At 49.3% G+C, this 18855-nt stretch overlaps 1 protein-coding gene and 1 long non-coding RNA gene across 2 annotated transcripts in view; one reads left to right on the top strand and one right to left on the bottom strand.

Annotated features, from left to right (window-relative positions):
* The window catches only part of PDLIM1 (PDZ and LIM domain 1), a 46354-nt gene that overhangs the window by 1359 nt on the left and 26140 nt on the right, over positions 1-18855 (bottom strand). The window contains exons 4-6 of the mRNA XM_075107950.1: positions 10816-11006; positions 4105-4259; positions 812-929 (exon numbers count right to left, since the gene is read on the bottom strand). Of these exons, the coding sequence (XP_074964051.1) occupies positions 812-929; positions 4105-4259; positions 10816-11006 (464 nt within the window). The remainder of the gene's footprint in view (positions 1-811; positions 930-4104; positions 4260-10815; positions 11007-18855) is intronic.
* LOC142063799 (uncharacterized) lies at positions 2741-8947 on the top strand. Its single transcript, XR_012662900.1, has 3 exons — positions 2741-3149; positions 3245-3397; positions 4345-8947. It is a non-coding gene; the product is annotated as an uncharacterized LOC142063799 (long non-coding RNA).

Raw genomic sequence — 18855 nt, 5'->3', positions numbered from 1 at the left:
GCCTCTGCAATGATTCTGCCAGTCCTTGGTGCTCCAGGCACGCCAGGACCATGCAATCACAGCATAGCGGGTCTCAGCAACTTGTGGTGGGTGGCATGGGAGAGATCTGAATTCTTCCATGACCATGCAGGTGGGCTACCAGCACTTGACTGCTAAGCTAAAGGGGCTGTAGGGAAGACTTTGTGTTCAAGAAACTGAATGGTGAATCAAAGACATGGTTTGGGTCCCTCGGGCTGTCACACTTAAGCTATAGCAGCTCCGTATCTTCCATGCCCTTGCTGTGCTGGAATTTGGACATAACCACATAAAGACAACAAAAATTATGCCTGCGTAGACAAAGCGGTGGTGTGTGGTCTCACAGCAGAGCGGAGAGCAGAATGCAGCTCTCCCTGCCCACCTTGCCTCTAACCACCAGGGCAAGTCCCCACTGCATGGCTGGAAGTGCCAAGACATGAAAAACATTAAATACACAGGCCCTGAATGGGAAGGTCATTTGGTTTCTGGGTGCTGTAAACAGATTTCATGTAGGAAGCAAAAATCTGCAGCAAGAACTGTCTTGAGGTTTGTCTCACAGGGACTCGCTTTGCTTTCTATTCATACGGAGCCGTAAAAGGAAACCCAACTCCTGCCTCACTGCAGGGAACTGCAAAGTTAGCGTTATCAATGCTGGTGAGAATAAACATGCCTTGAGCTGGCTCCTGGATGCACTGGATGTGGGGAGGTGAAGTGTTTCAGGTGCGGCGCCTCAGCCCCTCACACAGGCACGGGATGCTCAGCCACGGCCTACAACCTCAGGGACAGGCTTACTTACACAATGCCAGATCCACACTTCTCACACATGGGGAGCTTCTGGGCATTCCCAATCGATGATGCCACCTTTGTGGTGGGGGCTTTGACGCTCCTAAATCCAGATGGTTTTGTAGGGTCCCCTGGGGGTGGAAGAAGAGTGCTTCTGAGCATGCAAGATGCGTGGCTCCAGGCTCTTCCTCCCAAACAGATGCTCTGCTAGGGAGGGGTGATGTTCTTTAACCCCAGCTCTGAGGCAGAGCTTTGTGCATGGAGAGGGGCAGTGATTTAGCGGTATGTGGGGAAGAGGGAGAGAAGGGACACAGCTGAACCTGGCCCTGGAAACCTGAGGACTTGAGACTGGGCAGTCAGACGAGATGGTACTCTCAATCTCTTACCTTAAAAGCCCATCAGACTTTAGCTGATGTGTCTCTCATGCACAGATGCACAAAGCAAAGCCTCAGCCCCAGCCTTTGGCAGCACTAGCGTCTGCCTGCCACGTCCTGATAACAAACACAGGGTCAAGCTGATTGCCAGATTTGGGCTCAGAAAGAGGAGCCGGTTGCCCTAGCAGACTAGGGAGGACCGTCGAAGTCCTTTTCCAGCCTGCTGTCTGGTGTACGGTGAGGGCTGGCTCCCCCAGTAGTCCTGGAAGAGTTGGTTAACATATTCCTTGCTGTGGCAGGGCCCTGGGACAGTGGGGATAACCTTGTGCTCTCCTGCTGCTGCGTTGCATGCTCCAGGAGGTACCTCCCTAGTGTAGCCTCTCTGGGGCAGGGATGTCCTAGAGGTCCTCGCAGGAGACACCTGCTGACCTGGATGCCTACAACAGCAGTGGTTCCTAGATGTAGGATAGGTTTGGCAGTGATAGGTTAGCGGTTGGACTCAATGATCTTAAGGGTCTTTTCCAACCTTAATGATTCCAACCTTAATGAGTCTATGATTCAAGTCAAGCCTTTAAATATCTGCAGTGACAAAGGAGCCTCTTACGAAATGACACTGTTGATGTGACTAGTCATATCTATATGACTTTTGCAAGAGGTTCAATACCAGGCACCAAGGGAAGGAGGGCTGCAGAGGCTCCCACGATGTTTCACCAGAAAAAGAGGGAGTCAATAGGCAGACCCGTGCCACCTCAGACTGGGAGGGGTGCTGATAAAACCCTTCTGACTAGTGGCAAGCCAAGAGCACACTGCACTGGTTGTCCCTGGTGTACGGGAAGGACCAAGTCTCCAAAGGCACACCCTGGAGACCAGCAAGGTCAGGGACACATCACAGTCCGGGGCAGCACCACTGACAGAAGCGCTGAGGGGAAAAGCTAGGGACTTTGTGCACCTCCCTGTCACCCAGCCGAGTGCAGAGAGCGGCCTAAGGCCACCGCTCGCCCGTGGGGTGGGTGACACTGCACTGCCTCGCCCCTGGGGCAGCCTTCAGCTCGGAGGTTTGCAAGCAGCGCTGTGCAGAGATGCTGGTCGAGAAGTGTGAGCTCTCTAATGGGAGCAACGGCCCATGCGCCCTCCAAACACAGCAGGAGGAACCTGGTCTCCGACAGAGTTACTGCAAGTGACCCTTGCTGGGAAGCAAGCAGCAGCAATCACATCTGCAGGCTCTTCCCTGTTGCCTCTGCCCCAAACAGCACTTTGCTCCCATCAGTAACATTGACAGCATGTTTTTAAATCTCGCTAAAGGAGTCAGTTTAATACCCACAGGCAACATAACCTGCTCTGCCCTGCAAAACTTCCCCCCCCAAGAGTGCAGGGTAAGGTCTAAACACAGACCAGCCATGGTGCTTCCACACACCAGCACCCACACACAGACCCCATGTGCAGGCGCAGCTCAGCGATGCTGAGGGACTTCTCCCAGCTGAGGAGCTAGCTCCCTGCTGCTACTCGCAAGCCATTGCCTGGAGACAGGCTGGGAGCAGCAGCCAACAAACATGCTATTTATCTGCTGTTTATCGCTGCGGACATGCGCTGACTCTGCAGCAGTACTGCCTGAGTTCAGCTGAGCGGTGCAGCGTGCAGGGGCACTGTCCTCTTGGGGACAGACATTCCTTTGGGACTGCGTAACCCCCAGCCCTGCTCCGCACGGGCGATTAGCAGCTCATGGTGGAGCAATGCCACAGCCCATTCTGGCCTGTGATCGGGCAGGCAAGCCTTGTGCCAGAGAATCCCAATAATGCTGCAAATCTTCAAAGACAGATAAAATAGAGAGGACGTTGCTTCTTATCTTCTTCAGCACTACTAAGCATGGGGGAGGACCTTCGATGTGTGAGAAGTCCCGGCTACTCCAGTCCCTTCCATGCAGGAGCTGAACCCTGAAGGGCAAGTTGGAAACACTCAATATTTAAAAGGTGCTTTCAGGTAGGTATTTTTAACAGCATGCTACAGACTCCAAGATCCTGGTTTCTTTCTTCCTGTTGTTTCCTTCTTTTCTTCGTCTTGCTCTTTCCTTACAGATCCCTCAGACCTACCGGCACTTGGCTGATCTGTTTCCCTTTGTGGCAAATAATGTTGGGAAAAGCTGGGGAACTGCAGGCTTTTGTTGGCTGAAATTGAACATTCCACTGCCAAGCTAATATCACAGAAGACAAAGTCTCACATGGCCTAAGGTAAAAAAAGTCATTCTTGGAATTCTTTCCCTATTTATTTGTTGATTTTGTTTTATTCAAAGGGAGAACAGAGTAGGATTTGGCCTCCATCTAAGTTAATTGGCTTTTTTTATCTTAAAGTCTATAGCCCTGAACTGCACAAGTCCAGATGTCACATGAAGAATGCCAAGCAGAGCAAAGTTGCACAGATTCAAAGCAATGAACTGCTCACTGTAACCCAGCTTCCATATTTTTACATCCAGCTGCAGAAGTGGATCCTTTTTCTTGTGTAGAGGGATGGAGGCCAGAAGCTTTAGGACTCACTGAAGAGCCCTATCTTCTGGTACCAAAGTCCTGAATCTAAGATGGTCTTTAATCAGTGAATATTATCCTAAAGGGGCAAAACTTCAGAAAGTAGAGTTTTTGCAACTTTTAAAATTCCTTCCTGATAACTAAATGTTGTAGGCGTTTATTTTTGAGCGCTCACTCTATGAGTAAGCAATTATATGGCCCCATAAACACTGAAACTAATCTAGGAAAGAAAATTTAGGAGTAAAGTTAGTGAAAGGGTCTGCTTCTGTGGAAACCATCTATACACACTACCTTGAACAATCACCAGCTAAGGAAGGAAAATAACGTTTTAGATGTTACTTTTAAACACTGAACGCAGCCCAAGGAATGGCAAAAGGGAACAGCTCACTCAGATTAGGTGTGCAGGGAGTGCTTACCTTTCTCTTCTGACTCCAAAATCTCTTGCAATACGAGGAAGGAAGCAGATTGTCTGGGTGGCTCATTGGACTCTTGATTCTCCTGGAGCATCTTGTAAACCTCAGATTCTCTGTCTATGACGATGCTGCCGGGGGGCTGGTTATGCTGATCTAAACTGAGGAAGGAACAGGGAACGCGCTTGTTAAATGGATGAAACCTAAAGCCAGTCCCTCTAGCATAATTTTCACACTGCATCACAGGACTGATGAATGAACGTGCAAAACGAACGCACAACAGGACGCCATAAACTGCAGCGGTGCCGGCTGTGCTCGTGCAGGCAGCTGCGGCCCAGGTGGCATCGGCACGCTGGGCTGTCTGTGTGCACTGCCGTCAGCGGGCTCTCACTGACCACCTCCAGCCAGTCCCCAAGTGCTCCTCCTGCTTTGCAATTACTATATACTCTAGAAACTAAAACTTCCTGCCCAGGACATCCACGCTATGTTAATAGGAAAATAAAGAACTTGTGCTGGGGTGGGAATCCCACGTGGCACTGTGACGCCTGTGCACGTTCCTCGCATGCATAAACTACCTTAGACTACTACCTTACACCACAGTGAATCTCAAATTAAGTAAAATTTATTCTATTAAAAAGAAATCTTTGCAAGTACACTATGAATTAGTCCTAAAGGCCACCTTCACAAAGTAACAGCTGTAGGATCTAACTAAAAGCATCCTCTGACTGGCAATAATTTGATCTGGTTTCCAAGTGAGTATTATTATTTCCATTTTATAGGTGGAGACTCTGAGCCACAGCCCATTTACATCATTTAACTAAGGTTAATGAGCAGGTTAAGGGGAGAGGAGATTTCTGCCTGCCAAGACTAAGCCCAAGCCCTCCTTTCAGCTGCCTCCCGAGGCACTGCTGCTGCGACTCATGTCACGGGGGACTTGCACCCTCAGCCCGAGGTGCTGCAGGGGCAGCTTTTCACAGTGCTGAAAGGGTGGTCACTGTGCCACTGGAAGGGTCTTTAGGCAAAAGAAAAAGCAGCTGGAGGCAGTTCCTAGGATGTTCTCCACATCCAGTGGGTGCAGGATAAACTACAGGCTTAAAACTGCGGGAGGCTATTCAGAATATCCCTTGTAAAAAGGTTTCCGGCAGACAGATACCAAAATACCAGAGGAGATTGCCATGGCCAGGTGAGCAATAGTAAAGGATTTTAAAAGAGTCTGGACAAGTATCTGCTGGGAATGATTTAAAACAATGGTTTAAATTGACCAAATGCTGGGCTAGGGGATAGACTAAATGACACGGGAGGTTCCTGCCTGCCTTGTGCCTGTGGCTGGAATAAAGCACCTCTGGAAAAATGAAAAAATGACACAAGGAAAAATGACTAGTCTCCTCTGACAGCTCAATTACATAATGCAGCCTCATAAATGTGAACGCTCTATTAGGTTTCACTGTCCCTGCACCCTACGACTGCCTGGAAAGTACACGAATATCCTGAAGTTCAGACTAAACTGCAGAGGGAAATCCTTTTTCCTGAGGAGACAACTGCATACTTTCCACGCCAATGTGCAATTGAGTCATCTGGGCCTTACTCTACATAATAAACTCTTCAAGCATCAGAGGTAAAATCATTGCATGTGTTCTAAAATGCTATTTCCATAAAAAGAATTTCATAAAATATTTCCATCTTTAGTAATTTTCAGTGGAGCAGGAAGCAAGCAGTTGAACCCTTGAAGCCTGAATCTCATTTACTGAAGCCTCTCATCCGAAATAAAATAATGATGTGCCTTCTATTACACAGAAAACATCCTAGGTTATCCCAAATGAATCCACGCTCCATATTACATTCATCTTATGTAAACTCATACACTCCCACCACTCTATCCACCCATAAAAACATTAGGCAAGAAGCCTGTCATTGCCATGTACTCTAAGAATGTTTCACTAACATGCATTGAAAAAGCAAAAGCTAGATCATCTTAAAGAGCATTCAAGTCAAACAAAGCCGTCCCATTTCAACCATGCATTGTGACAGTGTGCAAAACATACAGATCAGCTCTCCCTGTAGATATGCTTGCATATACAAGACTGCTGAAAGACTATTAAAAAAAAAAAATCCCAAATCCTAGAATTTGTACCAGCAGAGTGAAAAACCTCAGCTTGGCAGGGCAGAAGGCTATGCTTGTCTAAAGAAAAAAAACCAACCACCTAAACTAAAACCAACACCACCAAAAAGCACGTGCATCTTTTGACCGGGCAAGGCCACAGACACAGGAATTGTGCCTGAAGGATGACGAGTCTCCTATGTTGGCTGATTTATGGCACCTCCTGTTACACAGGTACTTTATTTGCAGCAGTCACCAGCAGCTGGTGTCCTTTCCCATGTGCAGGCGTTCACCAATGCAGAAACTTCGTAGGGGACAACTCCGACAACCTTTACTGGATTTGAGACTCACACAACTGTTACTGAATTTCACTGCTTCTACCACGGGCAACTTGCAACACTGACTGAATAAACTGGATCCTGAGCGTTGAAAATTGGCAAGAAGATGGTAATACCAACCATAAAAACACAGCCTTGCACAGTGTCCTCAGAAAAAACACAGTGTATTTTTTACCAATGTCATTTTACTAGGTTATACTAGTGCGTTTTGTGACATCTACAAGGATCTCAAAGCTGGGCTATGGGACGCCCCAGTTCCTTTAGCACTCACTTTTGCAATGAAAACAATTGCTGATGCCTGGAGTTCCTTTGTGAGTGCTACCAGCTGTCCAGCCCGGCACAGCCAGCAGAGCGTGACCACTCCTGGCATGCATGGTATTGACTGCAAGCCAGAGCAGCGGCTTACAGCAAGTAACTGGCTGCAGTAACAAGGCAGGAGTAAATCCACAGCAGCCCCCATTATCTCCTGGCTGCTGGCACACAGCAAAGCTTGGCTGCGTGAGTCCACGGGTGAGCATGCCAACTTTCCTGCTTTGAAGCACATGGTGCTCGGCCCAGGAGAGGACTGTGAGCAGCTGTGGCGCAATGAGATCTGGCTGTGCACTTTCACTCTGTCCCACGGAGACCACGGGACTGACCAGCTCCCTGGACCACACGTCACACAGCTGCAAGCTGCTGGTCACATAGTGGGGGAACTCTGCTGAAGGTTTACATCTTCTGAAACAATCTGGCCTTGATTGGAGCCCTCCTGCGAGATGGCTAAATATGCCTTCTGCTTCACCCACCTCGATATCGAAGTGTTCCCTGTAAAACCCTGTGTGCTGTCATTCAGAGGCACGGGCCAGCTGGTTCCCAACTGCCACAAAGCAAACACCAAAGAGCACCCAGCCCATGTGATGCTGAGGCTCTCCGCAGGTCCTGCAGACCTCACAGCATGTCGAGCATCCTCTGCTCCTATGGGCAAAGAGGCAGCCCCACGAGCAGCAACTTATGCAGGCAAACCGGCAGGGGTGGGAACACAGGCTGGGTCCTCTGCGGGCCTGGTGCCTGTCCAGGCTGCTCCTATCTCATCTCTCTTATCAGCCAAAGACGGAGACCCATGGTGACCTGCTTCAGCCCGAAATGACACACGCCCAGCACGCGTCCATGGCCCAGTGGCGAAACAAAAGCACAAGGACGCATGCAGCCCAGCACCTTCCAGTCGCAAACGACAAGTCACTTCAGTGCAGGAGAAACACCAGCTTTCAGGATAAAGCGCTCTCCCGCCGCCAGCACAATCTCTCTGCTGCAGGTGGCTCCTCCAGGAAAGCCACCAGCTGCTGTCAGGGCCCTGCTCTGGGGGGGTGTGGGGGGCAACAGACACACTGACAGGCTGAAATGATGTTTTGGTGCTTCTCGTGGCATTGGACACAGACATGATGCAAAGAAAGCTCCTGTGAAGAGTCATGCACTGATGTTGGAAAGGTGAAATGTAAATGCTGTTTCCTTGTGACCGGTCAACGCTGTGAGCCACAGACAGGGACAAGGCACTCGTGGACACCAAGATGTGGATGAACAGATGTGCCAAGATGGCCGCAGAGGCAGCGGGCGGGTTACCTGGGGAAACTGGGGCTAATGGAAGAGATCTGCCCCTGCAGTGAATCCATGATGTTGCTCTGTGAATAGAGCTGCAGGGGGGAATTGAACTGCATGTGCAGCACCTTGAGTCCTGGCACCTCCACTTCCACGGGGCTGTTGGGGCAGACCTGGGCCACGCACTTCAGCTGCTCGGGCCCCACTCGAACTTGACTGGGGATGGAGGAGGTGCTGTGCCTCCGCTGCAGTGGCTCAGAGGTCTGCACCTGCACAGGGTTATAGACGGAGGCGAAGGGAGCCTGCATCGTGCTCGTCAGCGATGGGTGGCTACAAGCCCACGTGTTCACACGGGCAGTTTGAGATGTGGTTGTTTGGGGATTCATTTGGGTTTTACATTGTGGCATTGAGGGAAAAATGCAGAGGAGGAAGAAAGGAAAGAAGGAAAAAATTAATGAAGGGCTAAACCAAATACTCTAAGCAATAAAAGCATTTGCCGAATACTGTCTGTTCCTTGTGCTGGAAGAACACACCACTGAATACACGACTTTACATTAAAGGCTTCTGGCTAATACTGTGGCTCTGGTCTCACACTCTAGGTGTGTCCACACAAAAACTAAAATGCAGTCACTCTACTGATAAGCAAATGTAGGGGTTGTAAAAGCAACGAAGACATGGCAGCAGGGGTTTCACTATGAACTATCTACCTGAGTATACACTCATGGTCCCACTGTCCAGCCAAGGAATGCCACCACCGCTGCTGCCCATCGCAGAGCTAGCCTGGGTGCCCTACCGAGGGGCAATCTCACCTCTGAACCCAAAGCAGATGTGCTCAGCAGTGGGGCATCTCCTTGCCCTCCCTGCCTGCTTTGCGACACCAAATCCAGTGGAGATGTTTGCTGTTTTTCCTGTCTGTGCCACAGCCCTAGATTTGTATCACACTCCGTCTAAGAGTGGACCACGGACCAGGTCCCAGTGTCATGTCACCATGCGCAGCGGCAGGATTAGGCTGCCGGGTTCAGATAGGCTGTATCTGCTGGCCGAAGGATGGGGTTGCAGATAAATGCCAGGTAAACCCAGAGCAAGGTCAGTCATGTACAAATAACTCAGCAAAACAGGCAGGCAGGAATTTAAAGGCAGCTGGAAGGCTGCGTGAAGGGAGCACCTACATGTCTTGTGCTTGTGAACGGAGAAGACCACAGTGGGTTTGTATTGGCAGGGTGAGGCCCCTGGCTCTCATTGCAAACCAGCAGCAATTCATTTGCTTTTTATGACTCTGTAAACAAAAGTGTATTTGCATTGAAGGCCTCATCCGCAGTCCCCCCAGCATTCCTTTGCAATTTGCTGTGTTTCAGCAAGGGAAAGATGAAAGGGATGCCATGAACCCCACACACAGTAGGGCTGGCAATGGACCCTCCTGTTAGGAGGAGCACAGTGAGCCACAGCACTAGATGAAATCCACTTCTTTGCTGATCCCTGCAAGAAAAAGGGATCACCCATAACTTTCCAGCCAAATACACCTGGCTTCCAGGGGGTGCTCTCACCTGGAGGGGACTCCAGACTAGACCACAGGTGGTATGTGACTGGCAGATGGTCCCATCAGGTTAACAGAAAGTCAGCTTTCCCTTGTCCTTGCTCTGCCTTTGCTCAGCTCCTGAATGAGGCTGCTGAGGTCTACCAGAAGCAAACATCTGTCAGCTCATCCGCCAGCTGCAGCACTGTACCCTGCCTAGAAGGGCCCATGCTGCTGACAGGGCAGCCACTGCAAGAACCTGGTTTCACTCAGGGGCAAGTTTTCTGGCTTGTGTTAAACCACAGTCTCAGGTCTCTGCACCCTGCAAAAGCAGAGGTTGAAGTTACTTCTGTGTCCACATTCACAAGTCAGGAATTTAGTAGAGTATCACCTAAAGCATTGGTCTTGCAGCTTTTGTCGTAAAAGTGGCCACAGTCTTCCCATCAGTTTGGTACTGCTAGACAGAGACTTAGAGCAGTTAAGCAACTTGACCAACACAGCCAGAAAGATTTCAGAAAGCTCCTGGTTTATTGCTTCCAGTGAAAAAAGAGAAACTTTGGACTTCTGCGATAAAGTAACGTCTTTGATGATACTCGGATACAACCACAAAAATCAACAGGCCCTTTTAAGGTACGGACCCTTTCTAATGTCATATATAAAATTGCTCATGCAGGTATGAATGTTTCAGCTACTTTTTTAAAACTCCTGTGAAAAACAAGGTTCAATAACAAAAAATAGAAAGATCCACACTAAGGCAGAGCCTGTCTCTGAACCCCAGGCCAGCCAGGAATGGGGATGTGTGTGCTTCCTGCGCTAGCTGGTACCCTTCCCGTCCAGCGCTGCCCGCAAAGCCAGTACAAACACTAACGTTACAAAGTGCTCATAACAAGCTGTCAGGCACCTGTTGGGACCAGCCGGCTGGTATGTCATGCTGAACGCACGCGGAAACTGCGTCGGTCTCTGCTAAACAAAGAAGCACAACAGCATTAATTTCATTCCTGCATCTCATGAGATGTTCCCCGCTCCTCCGGGCCCTGCCCCTGGGAACCACATCCGCATCCATGCCTCTGCTCCTTCCCTCGCCTGAAAGAGAGCCTTTCTGCGTTAACAAGTTGGCATCCTCGCAGCGAACTCATGTCTCCTGGAGCCTTCCCCCGGGGGCCCGGGCAGGGACGGGAGGCACGGGGGATACTTACGGCTTGGTAGGCTCCAGGGCCCCAGGTGATGTCTTTGACTCCACCGCACTGTTGAAGGTCTGGATGTTCTCTGAGGAGTAGAGGCCTGCTGGGCTGTTGTACTGAGCAGTGATCACTCTGGGGGCAGAAGCCGTGGCAGCAGTGAAGGGCACCGCGCTCCGGTTGTGTGCACTTCCTATGTGCCTTATTTCCTGCATGCAAAGGAGCAGAGGCAAAAATGAGAGGTGCTCGGGCATGCAGGTGGGCTGTGATGGGGCAGCCTGGAGCGAGCAGCTGCGGCAATGGCAGCCTTTGCATGTGGTGTCAGCTGAGGACCACGACCACCAAAGCAGGTGAGCATCCTCCACACATCATGAGGGCCCCAGGCCCCACCCTGGATGGCTCCAGGCTGACCTTCAGGCCATCTTAGAGTTGACATGCCGGGAACTTAAGAGCTCAGAAACACTGCCAGAGCTATTAGGTCAAGCTGCCACACACCTAGGAGCTCCTGCAAGCCTACAGTAAGGCACAGGACCAACCTTCTCATGCAAGACTACAGATTTTAAGCATTCCTTGCAATTCCTGAAAGCAGGGCTAATTTCTATGGAGAACTGAAGGTGAGGGGCAGAAAGAGGAGCACTCTTCAACAATATCTGAAAGTTTGGCTTTCCATAGATAAGGGCAACCCAAAAGAATGGCTTTGTCATTACTACAAATGCTCTGGAGCAAGACTGAGGTTCACAGCTGCCTTTGACAAACAAGTTCAGAATTTCTGGACAAGAAATTCCCACAATAAAGGCGGGAAGATTACTCTTGTTAATACAAAAGACTGTCCACAGACAGTGACAGCTAAATGCCAGAGATCTCTTTGGTGCCAGAAGTATAAGATATCACCCAGATGTTCTGGGTTTGCTGCAGACTGGAGGCTTCCAGAGGTATTAACGGATACTTAGAAACACTGGTTGCAATTTAATAAGAAAGGGCCAAACCCAAGGTAAATAAGATATGAGGTAAGGCTCTTCCGAATCACAGGCAGTGCTAACAAAAATGGGGAAAAGGATGAGCCACATCACCAGTTCAGCAGGCTGTAGCAGCCTTAAGGCTGCTTCTCCCCAGAGAAGATTACCACAGCAAGGAGTAAGCGCAGTGGGGCCTCACTACAGCAGGCAGGAGACGGGACTAACATTCACACAGGCGGCTGAAATACCCAGGGCTAAAAGATGGCACCAAAATGTGTGTTTTGAAATGTTTCAGCCAGCTGTAGAGACTGGGAAGGGCCTCACTACAGGGCTAATACCCAACGGCACAGGATGAAACGGGGCCCTTCTTAACATGCTGGGTCCGTGGCTCCCAGCAATAAATAACACAACTGGTTCCCCCTCCCACTCCATACAGGTGCTGACTTCTACAGCAACGAAGTGAGCCTTCACCGCCCTTTGAACAGCTCACAGCATTTGTTAGATAAAGCTATAGTTACAGCACAAACACTCACTATAAACAAGGATGACTCAACTCCCCTACAGATTTTTCTTTAAATCACTTTTATGTCCCCAGGTTTCCTTAAGAACTGGCTAGCATTCCCAGACTGACAGATGGGAGTCATCTCGCTTCATGGCATTCAAATGCTATTTACGGCATCAAGCACAGCATAAGCTCCCTCAGAGAAGAGCGGCGTGGATCCAAATGCACTCGCGAGTTACAAGCCATCTGAAACCAGTGGGATAGCTCAAGATGTTCGGGTGCGGGGTGGCAGGACTGCTCTCCCATGGCTTTCTGGCCGATGCACAGGGATGTCAGCCATGAAGCTTTCCCACACACCAAAGGAATAAAGACCTTGGAGTAATTAGCTAATCTCCTTTTGTTGCCATCTCATTCAAAGCACATAATAGTGCTCATTAAAATGGTCTTTCCCATGGCAGAAACTGTGGATTTGAGGAAAAAAAAATTACTTCAGCCTGTATATCACACCATGGGGAAAAGTATCAGTGATCTTATATCAGCATTAAATACACATGTTAGCCCACCATGCTGAGGCCACAAGTAGGAGAGGGTTTCAGATGTCCACATAAATAGTTGGTTTAATGAAGGACAGAGGCAGAAGCCTTAGGGAAAAGGGGTTATACTTCTAGGTCAAATAGGTTCAAAGTTGAAATCATGTCACAACCTGTATTGCAAAGTATATTAACCAAGAATTAGAGAAGGGAAAGTAATTTAGAGCATTTTTTTTTAAATTCTGGTTTCTTAAGGATGTAAGGTGTCTCAATTACATACTCCACACACAACTGGGCATGTTCCCACCCCCACCAAAGTCCGCTGAATCTGTCAGCCAAGCTCAAATCAGTTTGACAGTGGTGGAGGCCTCAAGGATGTTTAAGGTCCTACAAGTGTTGAGAAGATAGACAGAGATGGAGAAGAGAGACCAAAATCACATTAGTGCCTTGACTCCAAGAAGAACTGCAATGCATGCTCAGGCACAGACGCCACATAGGAGATTTTGGCCTACTTCTGGCAACCAAGTGGGGTTTCTGCTGTGTGACAACATCCAAGACCATAAATGAAACTTTCAAAAGTGTCAGGTCATCTGTAGTAGCTCTCATGTGGATAAAGTCCACTGACTATAATGGAATTTATAACAGGTTAAATAGAGATACGGCTGCAGAAGGTGGTGTCTGACAAATTGGTTAGAAAAATCCCATCTGGAGAACAGCGTAGAAGGTGTATAACCCAAGAATCTACGGGTAAGTGTTACATGAGCAGTAACGTTATAAAAGGCATTTGGATAATGCAAATTCTCCAGCACTTCCTGTCACACCGGGCTGCTCTTTCTGCTCGACCTGTGGAAGGAATTTGCAAAGAACAAGCGCTTTCATGATCCCAAGACGAAAGGATAACGTGTTCTCACTGTCAAATGTTTTTACCTACGGATTTGCCAGAATTGCCAATCCAGGCCCTGTGCTATGCAGCAGTTTTGCTAAAGCCCCAGCTCCTGGAATCTTGTGTTTATGTGAGACCCTCTGACTTAATACTGGGGAAAAAAAAAAATCAGAAGCGTGACACTCCCAAAAACCTGTCCACCAGCAGGCAGGTGAAAAATGTTAGTACAAAACCACTGCTATACATGTACACATGCATGGGGGCAATGCCTGGTTTATGCAGTTGAGACGCCTGTGGTTTGCAGCATCTCAAGGCTGGGGTGTTCCCAGGACCAATGCAAGGAAAAGGGGGCAAGCAGCATTAAACAGCATCCCTGTCTGGGGCACAGACTGCAAGAGCAGTAAGCAATGGTCTGTTTGCAAAGGAAGAACTGGCAGAAGCCACAAGGACATGCTCTTACCCAGTCAGAGCATCACCTGCTCTTTGTGGGTACTACAGAGAAGTGTGACTAGTAGTAGATCTTTTTGGAGGCATCTTTGGTTAGTATCTGCGAGCAGATCTGGAAGCACTTGCCTCACCCTTCCTGCAAGCCATGGTGCTGCCTTAGGCCCCTGATGCTGGCCCTGTCTGCAGTGGGCTGCAGTCAGCAGTGAGCAGGGGTACCAGCAGCAGTTATTTCGGTCTGAGGCTCCCAAGCTCCCAAGCCTCCAGCTCCCAGGCCTCCAGGTAGGCTATTCAAGCGCAATATTTCGCAACTACAAACCGATACTGTGATAGTTAAAATACTTTGTCTGCACAGATACCAGCCTCCTTCCTTCGCTGAGTTATGTTTTCAGAGGTGCTGGTGGAGCGGCTAGCCCAAGCTAAAATGGATTAGCAGCTGCATGAACTTCTCTGCCAGGGTGCTGCTTCTGAAGTCAGAGAGGGCTCATCTTGCTTTGCTTTCAAAATGAAGTGGACTTTCAAGGAGGAAAATAAGCCACATACCATGAGGATGCTGTAAACCAGAAGACAACGGCTGACCACAAAGATTGCTGCAGTTCCACTAATCCACTTCCAGTTTATACATTTAGTTTGATAGATCAACCTTCTGAAAGACCCCTGTTGGGCAGAAACTGACTTCCAACATGAGCCGGGCCACTCAGGGAGCCACTGCTGGAGAAGCCATTCCTCCAACAGCCTCCTCTCTACTTGAAACTACCTCCTCTCTACAAACTCCCGAGACCTCCAGGCACCAGGGCAAATCCCCCCATCCCAGAGAAAAGAACCCTACTTCCCACTCCTAAGGACAAGCAATGTTTGTAGTGCTCCAGCTTCAGGTCAAACACACAGGTCCCCTGCCGGGTGGGTCTTCTGGTGCCGGAGCAGACACAGACACCGCCATGCCCTCCAGGCATTGCACCGCAGCCCTTCCAGCTTGGTGTCAAGGGGCTTCCCCTGCTACCCGGTCTCGCCTGGCAGGGAGCCACCAGCTGCATTGCCAGGCTGCAGGGACAGGGAAAAACGTTCCTGTGCCGAGGCAGGAAGCAGATCAGCCTTTCCTACTGCTCCGGCTGCAGGCTGCGTCATGGGGAATTATCTGGGAAAACAATGGCCCCTTCCTCCCTTTCGTCCCACTCGTGCCGGGCCATGCTTGGCAACACCGAAGCCCAGCCTGTGCAACCCCCGCAGTTCGCCCCCATGTCCGGGGCTGGTGGCATGGGTGGCTGCTTCCCCCTCGCCGTGTACCAGAGGTGGACGTGGCTGCCACCACGGGACCTGCTCATCCTGGCCCCCGCAGCGCGGGGCTCCAGGGAAATTCCCGGCTGTCAGCGAGACCGATGGATGGACAACCCAGGCTGAGCCACCTCCATCAGCTGAGCTGGGGCACACCCCGCGCACCAGGGGCATAAAGCCACCTGCACGCCTCCATGGCCCCAGGTGCCCTTGGGCAGGCTGGGGGCAGGCTGGGGTGGGGGTGGGCTCTCGGGTCCCATCTGCCATGCAGTGACGTGGCCAAGTCCATCCGAGCTGCACTGACCTTAACACCACCAGAAACAGGGAAAACCTGGACACTTTTTGTACTTGCTAAATAAACTAAAGCAAGATGTGAAAGGCTGGGCAGCCTCTCCCCGAGCGGGGTTTTCCTCTCCCCATAGCGCAGTCTGAAGGCAGCAGCCAGGGCTGGGGCATCACTCAGAGAAGCTGTACTGCCCTGCTGCCACAGCATCCACAGCACCCCGCTCCCTTGCCTGCCCCCTGCCCCCTCCCAGGCCACTTTCCCTCAGCCCCTGGAGGAAAGGCAGGTTTGAGTACAGAGCAGGGGGCTGCCTGAAGTCACCAAAAACTAGTTTCAGGTGTGGAATCGTGATTTAGGGACTGGCCAGCACAGCTATTTGCTGAAGCTCCAACTCTCAGAGTCAGGGGATTCACTCCAACCTCATGCTACAAATTAAAAAAAAAAAAAATTAATACCCAGGCTCTGCAGTCACAGGGAGAAGTGAAAGTCCCCACATGCCCCCAAAGCAGCTGAGTGAGCCGGCAAAACCCACTGCTCCACCAGGCTCCATAAATGCGGGATGTTTTTGCATCACAAGTCAGAGCCTGGAGGCTCAGGGCAGGCAATCCTGGATTGCGCACCTTGAGAGCCCCGCCAAGAGGAAATAAGATTAAACATTTCTCAGTATAAATGTTTACTCAGCTCTAAGAAAATGGGCTCCTGGCCAAACCTCAGTGAACAAGAGCACTCTGGTCCCATGGGTGGGGAAGGAGAGCAGAGACGGGCAGCCAAACTCCCTAGCCCCATCCTCACCCTTGCAAAGCCACCCGGGGAACTCAGACTGTGCTCGTGCTCGTGCCCTGCCAGCATGCTGAGGGGAGGCTGCTCGTGCCAAACACGCAGCTCAGAAACAGACACCTTCATGGCAAACTCTACCCCATGCTATGCTTCATCAGCCGCGATCACAAATATTTAGAAGTGCCTTTACTTTCACCTCTCCTGTTATTGTTTGGGGTTTTTCAGCTATGGAAAGATCTTTTGCAATGCTTTGAAACCCAATTTAGAAATTAGGAAGGGTTTGGGGTTTTTTTTAATCATAGGGGAGTAAAACAACAAGGCTGGATTCCCACATCCTCTTCCTCTGCGTCCCCGACACATTCCACATCCATGTGGTAACGCCTTTTAACCAAAAGCAGCAGGTCGTGATACGCTAGTGCAGTTCCCTCATCTGAAACGCAATGGTGTTACTTTATATACCTATTGCTTCATGCATTGCCCACACACGCATGGCCTTATCAAAGGCCAAGCCAGACACACACCCAGTTTCTATAGCCCCTGCCTCCACCATATCCAAGGAGACAAAATACACAAGACAAACAATGACATCACCCTGCGAGGATGAGGAGGACAGGGCAGGCACTTTTCTCAAGAAATCTTGGGAAGACCGAAGTGGCTGTTTATCATCGTCATCCCACAAATACCATAATTCACCTCCAGAGCTCCCCTGGCTAGCGTGGGGAGGTAATTTCTCATTAAAAACAATACAAAACATCATGTTTGAAAGTCCGTATCTTCTGTGGTTAAGAAGAGCCGAGCTATCCACCTCAAACCAAGAGTTTTAACTGACATTCTTGAGGAGTGACATTAATACTTGTGCCTCGATGCAAATGGGGTATGTGGCCTTCAGGGAGCTAGACAAGCTTTTTTGGACAGTCCTGCTGTGGACCGCCCTCAAAGCTGGTCTCTTTTAGCTCATTCCACACATGAGCTCACTCAGCTCAGAGACCTAGGTCCCATTGACCTCAGTGTCCCACAAATACGGGGTGGGGGAAAGACAAACCTTCTCCCACAGAGCCCAGCTCTGACAAGACGCAGCACAGTCTGAGGGATAAAGAGCTTTACTGTTCATTTTACCACGAGACAATACAGCCACGCACACCAGCGCATGGGTCCAGAGCTTCATGCCTGGCCCAAGGTCACCAGAGAGCACGGCAGAGTCTAAAAGCCGTGCTGGTCTCTGGTCAGTGTCGTAAGCATTAAAATTGCCTTAGTCACCAAGTGACTTGTTCTGTCTTGCTGTGATCACTTTTCTCAGGAAAAGTTAAGCAGATGGGAGAGGCAGCCATTTTAATCTGTCCCACTGTGGTGAGGAAAAGCTCTTGATGGGAAAATAACACTGAGTGATCACCCTTAGGATCTGGGTGATAAGTGCAAGTGAAATAATTGAATAAATATACTAAGACGACTCTGTCATTTCCTACCCTTAATGTTGCCATGGTCATACCCAAAACGAAGCTGGCTCAGCTGCTGAGCCATCACCACCGACAAGCTGCTGCACCTTTTGATGAAATGTGATTTTGTCATCACTCTTGCCTCAGTTTAAATTAATTTAGAAGGATAAAGATAATGGTAATGAAATAATAATAAAGCTGTAGCTCTTTCATGGGCAAAGGTCAGCTTACACAATGAAGTCAGTCTTGGGCTTCAGGACTTTGAGCAATGCATGGGAGGTTGTGGAATGCCCTTTTATTTTCCAAAGGCACACAAAAATATCTTGAACTTGCATTCCAAGTAAGGGAAAATACATCTGCAGGACGATGCAGCATTTCACCAAGTATCAGCCTCCAAAAGGATTACAGAGGTAAATAAAAAGTCTCTTTCAAATGGGGTAAAAAAATGTGTAAGCAGTGATCTTAAAATAAAGAGACATTCATACACTTCTTGAGACAAAATGAAAATCAATTTCTCTTGCAATATCTTTTGCAAAGATCTAGTTATTTAACTGCACCAATAAAATGGGAAAAGGAAAAGAAGGTACTCAAGTGTTGTGAAACACTTCAGTTAAGATATTGAAGGTAGGAGAGGCAACATCAAACTACCTAATTTTAAGAAAGGTGGAAACTTATTTGAATAATTGCAATCCAATTTCTACAGCAAATGTTGGAACGCATACTTTCTGACCCTGAGGTAAGTCTATTTACAAGTATGATTATATTTCTGTGTTCAAAGGGCTGTGTGCAAAACCAGCCCAAAACATCTTCAGAGGACCCTGGATTAGGACGTAGTATGTCCTGTTTGCTTTGGTAAGTGAATTAATAAGTGTTCTGAGTGAGACTGTTGCCAAGGAAAGCAAATATATTGTATTCACTGGCGAGCGAGTTAAAAAAAACCTGAGCAGCTCACACAGCGCTGCCTTCGAAGACTGGGCT

This window comes from Phalacrocorax aristotelis, chromosome 12 (genome assembly GCF_949628215.1).
Source record: "Phalacrocorax aristotelis chromosome 12, bGulAri2.1, whole genome shotgun sequence".
Classification (NCBI taxonomy): domain Eukaryota; kingdom Metazoa; phylum Chordata; class Aves; order Suliformes; family Phalacrocoracidae; genus Phalacrocorax; species Phalacrocorax aristotelis.
Note: the sequence above shows the minus strand (reverse complement) of the source record. Positions and strands in the feature narration are given on the sequence as shown.